This window comes from Leuciscus leuciscus (genome assembly GCF_965113295.1).
Source record: "Leuciscus leuciscus genome assembly, chromosome: 10".
NCBI lineage: Eukaryota > Metazoa > Chordata > Actinopteri > Cypriniformes > Leuciscidae > Leuciscus > Leuciscus leuciscus.
The window spans coordinates 42,814,284-42,824,283 of NC_138734.1; the positions used below are offsets into that span (position 1 = coordinate 42,814,284).

Below are 10,000 nucleotides of genomic sequence, written 5' to 3' on the forward strand. Positions count from 1 at the left end.
CCCAGTAGAAACACGTCTTTACTAATGCTGGGCAACGATTAATCGCATCCAAAATAAAAGTCTGTGTTTACATAATATATGTGTGTATACTGTATATGATTATTTTGTATATATAAATACACACACATGCATGTATATATATATATATATATTTTTTTTTTATATACACTATTGTTCAAAAGTTTGGGGTCTTAAATGTTTTTGAAAAGTCTATTCTGCTCATCAACGCTGCATTTATTTGATCAAAAATACTGTAAAAAATTATGAAAAATTATGAAAATATAAAATAGCTGTTTTCTATGTGAATATATAATAAAGTGTAATTTATTCCTGTGATCAAAGCTGAATTTTTAATGAATTTATTTGATCATAAATGCAGAAAAATAGTGAAATATTATTACAATTTAATATAGCGGTTTTGTATGTGAATATAGTGTAATATGTCATTTATTCCTGTGAACAAAGCTGAATTTTCAGCATCATTACTCCAGTCTTCAGTGTCACATGATCCTTCAGAAATCATTCTAATATGATGATTTGATGCTCAAGAAACATTTATGATTATTATCATAGTTGAAAACTGTTGTGCTGCTTCATATTTTTGTGCAAACCGTGATTAATTTTTTTCAGGATTCTTTCAGTAGGAAGTTCAAGAGAATAGCATTTAATTAAAAAAGAAATATTTTGCATTATTATAAATGTCTTTACTGTCACTTTTGATCAATTTAAGGCATCCTTTCTGAAGAAAAATATTAATTTCTTTAAAAAAAAAATCGTATTGACCCCAAACTTTTGAACGGTAGTGTATATATATATATATAAATTATGTATACAGTATATACATGCAAATATTTCTTAAATATATACATGCATGTGTGTGTATTTATATATACAAAATAATCATACACAGTATACACGCATATATTATGTAAACACAGACTTTTATTTTGGATGCGGTTAATCGTGATGAATTGTTGCCCGGCACTAGTTTTTACATTTGTGGTTTTGCATCTTTTCAACTGGATCTGGAACCGTTTTCACGTTGTTAAAGAGGTCATTACATGGAAAAGTGGTTTGATTACCACGGAAAAATGTTCGACTCATCCTTCTGTGTTTGTGTATATAAATAACAAAAAGAGCAGAACATTGCAAGAGCCACTTGTGATGAAAGCTGAATGTTTGTCTGCCTAGATTTGCACTGTATCCGCATATCTGTCAACATGTTTATTTACCTGGAACGTTCCTCAACAAACGCTAGAATATACACTACCATTCAAACGTTTGAAGCTTTTAAAGAAATAAAGTAATTACTTTTAGTAATCAAGAATGCATTCAATTGGTCAAAAGTGACAGTAAAGACATTTATATAATGGCCAAAAATTCAAATAAATGTTTTTTTTTCATCTGAGGACAAAAATATGAAGCAGCACAACTGTTTTTAACATTGATAATAATTATAAATGTTTCTTGAGCATCAAATCATCATATTAGAATGATTTCTGAAGGATCATGTGACACTGAAGACTGGAGTAATGATGCTGGAAATTCAGCTTTGATCACAGAAATGAACTCGAATAGAAAACAGTTATTTTAATTTGTAATAATATTTCACAATTTTTACTGTATTTTTGATCAAATAAATGCAGCCTTGATGAGCAAAAGAGACTCTTTTTTTTTGATAGTGAATGTGTAGAAAATGAGGTTTCTAGTTCATTCAAGTCCTCCTGGGAAGTTCGTACTTCCGAGTTGGGAAGTCGTGTTTACGACGGCATGTGCGTTCAAGTCACTCTCGTGGGAGTGAGATGGCGGTGTACTTTCTCTTAATTAATTACACAAAAATACAGCAAGGTTCTTAAACTGTAGTTCTAGAAAATGAAGAACAAAGAAATGTGCATCAGTTGTGCTTTGCTTTTTTATGTTTTTAATTAATTTATGAAGCCACCGCAAACTTTATCGTTACATATTACATTGTTATATTATAATGCCATGATATTCTGTGCAGGCAATTAGCTTAATGCGCTGTAAATAGAAAAGCCTGACAATATCACTGCTAAATACCTTTAAGTATTGTGGTATTCTCGTAAAGATCAGGGCTTAAAGAAAACCCAGAGCTTCCCACTCGTATTTACGCAATTGTGGTGGCGTTCATGTGCGTTCAACTCGTAAATACGATCTTTACGAGATGACTTGAACGCACCATTATATCGAGCGGTAGACTGGCTCCCAAACACGTAATTGTGTGATTTGCTTTGTATAGTTTACAAATGTCTCAGATGAGTCGAGCTAATTTACTGCTAAACGGAGAACGATTTCTCTCACAAAATGCACCATTTTCAGACTAGAATCTGATGTAGAAAGTTCTTTCCTCACAAACTAGTTTAAACTAGCACTTGTTCTCTCACCCTCGTGTTCGCTACACATCAGATCTCTCAGTTAAGCGTCAGAAGCCCTAGGGTTTCTGTTTTACCGCGCGTTAGCGTCGGCATCGAGCTGTCGCTGGGAGAAGCGTGTAATTCTTCTCAAAGGTGCAGGAGTGTGTGTAGGAGGACGAAGCGCCCCCTGCTGGGCCGGGCCGGTGTGGTGTGGTGTCGATGATGGGCTGCTGGAGAACTCTTAGGTGACAGCAAACCAAGGGAGGCACAAATCCTGCCAGCTCGGCTCAATCTGAGAGAAATGCACACACACAACCCAACAAAACTCAATGCACACAAACACCCAATGCCCTGATTCACCCTCGTACACAAAGATCTTTCCTAAACCGTTATCATGTCTTTTACCTTTACTTAACATGAAATGCATGCTTTGTGTGTGCATTCCTGCTCAATCAGTAGAGCATGATGCTTGCAACACCAAGGTCATGGGTTCGGTTGCCCGGGAATGCATGAACTAATCAAATTCATACCTTGAATGCAATGCGAGTCGCTTTGAATAAAAGCATCTGCCAAATGCATCAATGTAAATATAGTTCATGCATATCAGCTTGAGAGGACCGAATGAAGACCGCAGCTCTGTCTGTGCAGATTTCTGGTTCCAGGTGTCTCATGTAACCCGCATCAGATCAGAGTAATTGCACTGACTGAAGCTTGTCTCTTCTGATAGATTGTTGATAGGTGACGAGGAGGAAAAGTTGACGCTTCCAAGTCTAATTTTAAAACACAGGTAAACCTGCATTAAGAGATTTGCCAAAGATTTTATCCTCTGCAAAACCAGCTTGTTTTTGTTTCCCCCCCGGACTAAAAAGAAATTCCTCAGTTCATCTAAATCTTTCCTGTGTTTTTTTTTTTGAAAGAGCCGTAGCCTTAAGAAACTCCTCATGTTTTGACATTCCTAAGATTTCTTTTTTACTTGTTCCCTTGTAAGATCTCGTTCGGAGTCATTAAGGACACTCTCGGCACGTTTAGCGGCCGATTTAAATAATTGGTGTGATTTTCTTAAAATAATAGTGGAAGGAGAACTTATGTTAATAGCAAATTAAAGACGGGGATGTTGTAGATAGAAGGGCTGTGAAGGTTTGCAGCGTTCCTTTAAAACTCCAGCGCTAATTATCCTTTAAAGTAAAAGTTGTCACCTCACGTGAAAGAGCTGTTTTTCTTTTCCCATTATCTCTTTTTCATATGAAAGAAAAACCACGAATTGAAAAGTCGATCTCAAATGTTTCTCCTCAGTAGCAGTCAGATGAAGTAGAGACGTTTACTCTTGTTTCTCAGATGCTTCTCATGATAAAACGACACTCTTATTTTTCTCAAATATTTCACAGACTGTGCTCAGATTTGCCAAGATCCTAATAAGATCTCAATAGATTCCTCCAATATCAAATGATCTGTGCTGCTATTTTACAGCTCTATATATTTAGTGTAAGATAATTATTGACTTTGTGTCTGTATAAGAAATTTTAGGAGAAACAACGGAGACAAAGTTGCTTGTTTAAGTCTTCTGGGTGGTTGGATCAGGTTTGCCGACCTTCCAAACCACAAAGGCTCATCCAAACTCATTTTTCTGAAATTTCAGGAAATCAGGTTTGAAAATGAGCCACAGAAGCTGCAAACCTACCTCAGCATATTTGTGTTTTAAACGCAGGTCGTGTCAGTTCACCACAACAAACCGTGATTTTCTCAACACACATTGGACCTTTTTTGTGGAGGATTTATAAGATAGGACAGATGTAATTTTCTCTCGTTGGACTTCCTTCCAAACATCTGTGCGGTGATGTGTTTTGTTTGATTATTGATATGTTCTGCATTTCCTTGTTTCAGCTAAGAAGTTTGGAGTGACGGACGTACCGCTGGAGGCTGTGAGCTTCATTTCTCACGCCACCCAGTCCAGATTACGAACGGTGCTGGAGAAAGTTTCCTTCATCGCCCAGAACAGAATGGACTCTTGTAAGGTACGAGACGGGATCAGTGTGCAAGAGAGGCTTTTATTTATATATGTATTCTGTTGCTGTAAATAGTTTTCCTACAAATGACACAAACATTATTTTAGTGTCACAAACACACATTGTTTCATTCATCTGCTCACAGCAAAAACTAATTCAAACATTAACATGAAAATAATTTGCTGTTCAACACTTAAAATATCTGGAGAGAAACAATGATTTATTTAAATCACTAACATTAGTCATGTATTGGGTATTTATTTGTCTGTTTGCTTGTGAATGCAATGCCCTGACAACCACTGGAACACACTATCAGCTCCCTAGTGATGTCTTAGCAACGCCCTGGCAACCACCTTGAATACACTAGTGACCACATGGTATCACCTAAGCAACAACACAGAATGCCATATAAATCATCTTGAGCACTCTAGAAACCACCTAGCAATGCCCTGACAACCACTGAAACACTCTAGCAGCTGCCTAGTGATGCCCTAGCAATGCCTTAGTAACCACCTTGAATACACAAGCAACCACATAGCAACACCTAAGCAACCACCTAGAATGCCCAATAAATCATCTTGAACACTCTAGAAACCACCCAGCAATGCCCTAACAACCACTGAAACACTCTAGCAGCTGCCTAGTGATGCCCTAGCAATGTCTTAGTAACCACCTTGAATACACAAGCAACCACATAGAAACACCTAAGCAACCACCTAGAATGCCCTATAAACCATCTTGAACACTCTAGAAACCACCCAGCAATGCCCTGACAACCACTGAAACACTCTAGCAGCTGCCTAGTGATGCCCTAGCAACGCCTTAGTAACCACCTTGAATACACAAGCAACCACATAGCAACACCTAAGCAACCACCCAGAATGCCATATAAATCATCTTGAACACTCTAGAAACCACCTAGCAATGCCCTGACAACCACTGAAACACTCTAGCAGCTGCCTAGTGATGCCCTAGCAACGCCTTAGTAAGCACCTTGAATACACAAGCAACCACATAGCAACACCTAAGCAACCACCTAGAATGCCCTATAAACCATCTTGAACACTCTAGAAACCACCCAGCAATGCCCTGACAACCACTGAAACACTCTAGCAGCTGCCTAGTGATGCCCTAGCAACGCCTTAGTAACCACCTTGAATACACAAGCAACCACATAGTAACACCTAAGCAACCACCCAGAATGCCATATAAATCATCTTGCACACTCTAGAAACCACCTAGCAATGCCCTGACAACCACTGAAACACTCTAGCAGCTGCCTAGTGATGCCCTAGCAACGCCTTAGTAACCACCTTGAATACACAAGCAACCACATAGCAACACCTAAGCAACCCCCCAGAATGCCATATTAATCATCTTGAACACTCTAGAAACCACCTAGCAATGCCCTAACAACCACTGAAACACTCTAGCAGCTGCCTAGTGATGCCCTAGCAACGCCTTAGTAAGCACCTTGAATACACAAGCAACCACATAGCAACACCTAAGCAACCACCTAGAATGCCCTATAAACCATCTTGAACACTCTAGAAACCACCCAGCAATGCCCTGACAACCACTGAAACACTCTAGCAGCTGCCTAGTGATGCCCTAGCAACGCCTTAGTAACCACCTTGAATACACAAGCAACCACATAGCAACACCTAAGCAACCACCCAGAATGCCATATAAATCATCTTGAACACTCTAGAAACCACCTAGCAATGCCCTGACAACCACTGAAACACTCTAGCAGCTGCCTAGTGATGCCCTAGCAACGCCTTAGTTACCACTTTGAATACATAAGCAACCACATAGCAACACCTAAGCAACCCCCCAGAATGCCATATTAATCATCTTGAACACTCTAGAAACCACCTAGCAATGCCCTGACAACCACTGAAACACTCTAGCAGCTGCCTAGTGATGCCCTAGCAACGCCTTAGTAAGCACCTTGAATACACAAGCAACCACATAGCAACACCTAAGCAACCACCTAGAATGCCCTATAAACCATCTTGAACACTCTAGAAACCACCCAGCAATGCCCTGACAACCACTGAAACACTCTAGCAGCTGCCTAGTGATGCCCTAGCAACGCCTTAGTAACCACCTTGAATACACAAGCAACCACATAGCAACACCTAAGCAACCACCCAGAATGCCATATAAATCATCTTGAACACTCTAGAAACCACCTAGCAATGCCCTGACAACCACTGAAACACTCTAGCAGCTGCCTAGTGATGCCCTAGCAACGCCTTAGTAAGCACCTTGAATACACAAGCAACCACATAGCAACACCTAAGCAACCCCCCAGAATGCCATATTAATCATCTTGAACACTCTAGAAACCACCTAGCAATGCCCTGACAACCACTGAAACACTCTAGCAGCTGCCTAGTGATGCCCTAGCAACGCCTTAGCAACCACCTTGAATACACTAGCAATGCCCTAACAACCATACAGAGCTCTTTGCCAGTACTAGGGATGTGACGGTGAGGAAATATACATATGTGAATAAAAGCCTAAATTCAATCGGTTCATCATATAAAGCGATCGAGTCTCTTCAGAAAATGTTGACTAAACCGCTCAATTCATATTGATTAGTTTTACGATCTCTTTATAAACTTTATGAAGCGTCAAAGTGGTAGTTGCGTAGCCGTCAATGGAGGGACAGAAATCTCTCCAGTTTAAATAAAAATATCTTCATTTGTGTTCCGAAGATGAACGAAAGTCTCACGGGTTTGTAACGACATGAGGGAGAGTAGCCTAATTAATGACAGAATTTTCATTTTTAGGTCATTTTTAGGTTTTAACACACACAATTGTATTGCAAAGTGTTGCTGAAAAACTGCTATTAAAATGGAAACTTTTGGGCACATAAATGACAAAGAGACAGAAGCATCCAGGTAAACAATTCAATATTCAAAGCCACAGCCAGAGAGTCCAACTCATGCTTTAACCGCACAGTCGACGAACAAAACAAACCCACAAAGGAGGAAAAGCAGGTGGAGCGCTTTAAAAGCTGTTTATTTGTGTACATGGCGAGTAGTTCAGCGGAGAGGAGCGCTGTCACGGACGCACGTTTTGTTTTTTTGTTTTTCTGTTTGGTGTGTGTTGTGGCTTTTTGTTTTGTTGGTTTGCGTCTGCCGCTGGTTTATAAATGAGCCGTGTGCGCCCGTGTGAAGACACTCTGTTGACATCAGCAAAAAAACAAGATCGTCCTGACTTCATAGCCAACAAAGGACAGGAGAGATGGAGCCAGGGATGAGAGGAGAGATGGAGCCAGGGATGAGAGGAGAGACGAGCGCGTCAGAAAATGAAAAGAAGCAGGAAGTGCACAAAACAATCGAGGTCGCATTCTGAAGTAAACATGTTTTTTGCGTTAGTCCCATAAACTTCCGTCTCACCTGCCTAAGAAGAAGGTTTTCATCACCATTGAGTCATAATAAACACTCATTAATAAGTTAAAATGTGTTTACGAGTATCAGAAGTTTTGGTTAAACGTCTCCTGAGCTCTTTCTCTGTGTGTGTGTCTTCAGGAAGACGAGGGGTACGAGCAGTCGTCTGATGTGCGCTCGCAACTCAAGTTTTTTGAGCAGCTGGAACGGATGGAGAAGCAGAGGAAAGATGAGCGAGAGCGAGAGATTCTCCTCCGAGCAGCGAAGGTAATCTCTCAGATCCTCACGTGGTGAGCGGTAATGACGGGATCTCGGCTGGAGAAGCGCAGGAATCATTCACTTCGCTGCACACTGGACTAATAAACCAGTTAGATCACACACGCTTATTAGTTTTAAAATGTTCACATCGTTAGAAAACCATATTCCCTTGTGTAAGTTCTATATAAAACACCAACCAATACGATTTTACTATTCAATCAAGTAAATTTGCCATTATTAGATGCCTGAATTTTGCAATAAATGATCTGCAGGAAAGGAGTGATTCACTTTCCTTTATGAGTTATAAGTAACAGTGGGAAATTCATTTGGGATTTTCATTGATTTGTCACTCTTGATGTAAATAGACCATAAAATAAAACCATAAAAACATTTCCATTACTTGAAATAAAAAATAAGTAAACGTAAATGACGGGATCTCGGCTGGAGAAGCTAATAAACCTGTTAGATCGCACACGCTTATTAGTTTTAAAATGATTACATTGTAAGAAAAGAGTCATTCCTTAAATCAATTTCTGCTTAGTGAAATTGTCAAAATATTATGTAAAATTAGTGGCATCATTAAATTGTATTATGTTTATTTATTTGTCATTTTGTCAGCCATTAGTTACTCTGATCTCTAGATAGATTATAGTCAATGAACTTAAAAAATGCAGTGATTTTCTCTCATCTTAAACATCAGGGTTTCCCAAACTGGGGTGAACAGTTAGTAATTCATGAAATCATAAACGTACAATTAAAACAAAGAATTAATTTAAAAATAAAACATTGTGTTTTACCTGCATGTCATGTGGCCGTTAACCGAGCAAATGTGTTGATAAATTATTGAAATATTAACTTAAACTCTTCAAGTAAACATGTTAGGTCATATTTAGGGTTTGGCTGTAAACAAAGTTTTGGAATTAGATATTAGGTTTTTATAAAACACCAACCAACAAGAGTTTTTGAGTATCATTCCAGATATCAAGTAAATCAAGTAAATTTGTCATTATCAGATGCTTGAATTTTGCAATAAATGATCTGCTGGAAAGCAGTGGGATTCACTTTGGTTCCGGGATGAGAACGTTTCTTCTGTTTTAGGTCATAAAAAAAGCAATTTTCATTGCTTGAAAATCTTGATGTAAATAGACCTTTATAAAAATAAAATAAAATAAAAACATTTCCGTTACTTGAAATAAAAAATAAGTGTAAAAAACAAACTTATTTTATTTCATGTAGTTTCCAAAGCAACATTTCTCATTTTCATTTAGTTTAACTTGATGTACTAAAATAACTCAAAAATGAAAATGACAAAAAACACACAAAAATGACTAAAAATCTAATCACAGAACTGTAATATCTGTGTAAATCGTTCATAAAAACTTTTTGGCATTGTTGCATTCATTTTTGCCAGTTTGCAGATATCAAGTTACAATAATGAAATTAGGCAATTTACACAGGAATGTTTTTATTCACACAGAAACACTTTTATGAAGGAGGCTCAGTATATCAGGTCTGCATGCACTGAAAGAGCTCATCATGCTGTGACTGATCACACATCATCCCACAACTCGTCCGCGGATGTTTGAAGAAAGTTTATATGTGAGAGTGTGTGTCTGATCCTGGAAGCCCCTGATAACCCCAGACGACGGAGTTTCCAATTAAAGATGCGATTGCGTTCCCTTTTCCCTTTTCCCATCGCCCGCAGCACGGCAGTGAAATAGTTCGGCTCGTTTCCATCATTAATTCATTCAGCTCGGAGACGATGACCCGCCGTAAAGACCCCCTCGCCTCCCTTCGGCCTAATGCCGTTATAATGCCAGAGCTAGATTATATTTCCGCTGGCCGGCCAAAACGACACAGTTTAGCTCAGATGTGAGTGTGAATGGCCACGCCGACCTCTGTGACTTTGTTCCGGGACGGGACGTTATGCAAGCTGAAGTCTCACGGTTTTAAGGGGTTTGAA

At 38.8% G+C, this 10,000-nt stretch overlaps 1 protein-coding gene across 4 annotated transcripts in view; it reads left to right on the forward strand.

Moving 5' to 3' along the window:
- The window catches only part of LOC309507902 (transcription initiation factor TFIID subunit 4), a 109,910-nt gene that overhangs the window by 40,318 nt on the left and 59,592 nt on the right, over window positions 1-10,000 (forward strand). For all 4 annotated transcript variants that reach the window (XM_082182336.1, XM_082182337.1, XM_082182338.1 and 1 more), the window contains 2 exons: window positions 4,254-4,384; window positions 7,921-8,046. In XM_082182336.1, the coding sequence (XP_082038462.1) occupies window positions 4,254-4,384; window positions 7,921-8,046 (257 nt within the window). The remainder of the gene's footprint in view (window positions 1-4,253; window positions 4,385-7,920; window positions 8,047-10,000) is intronic.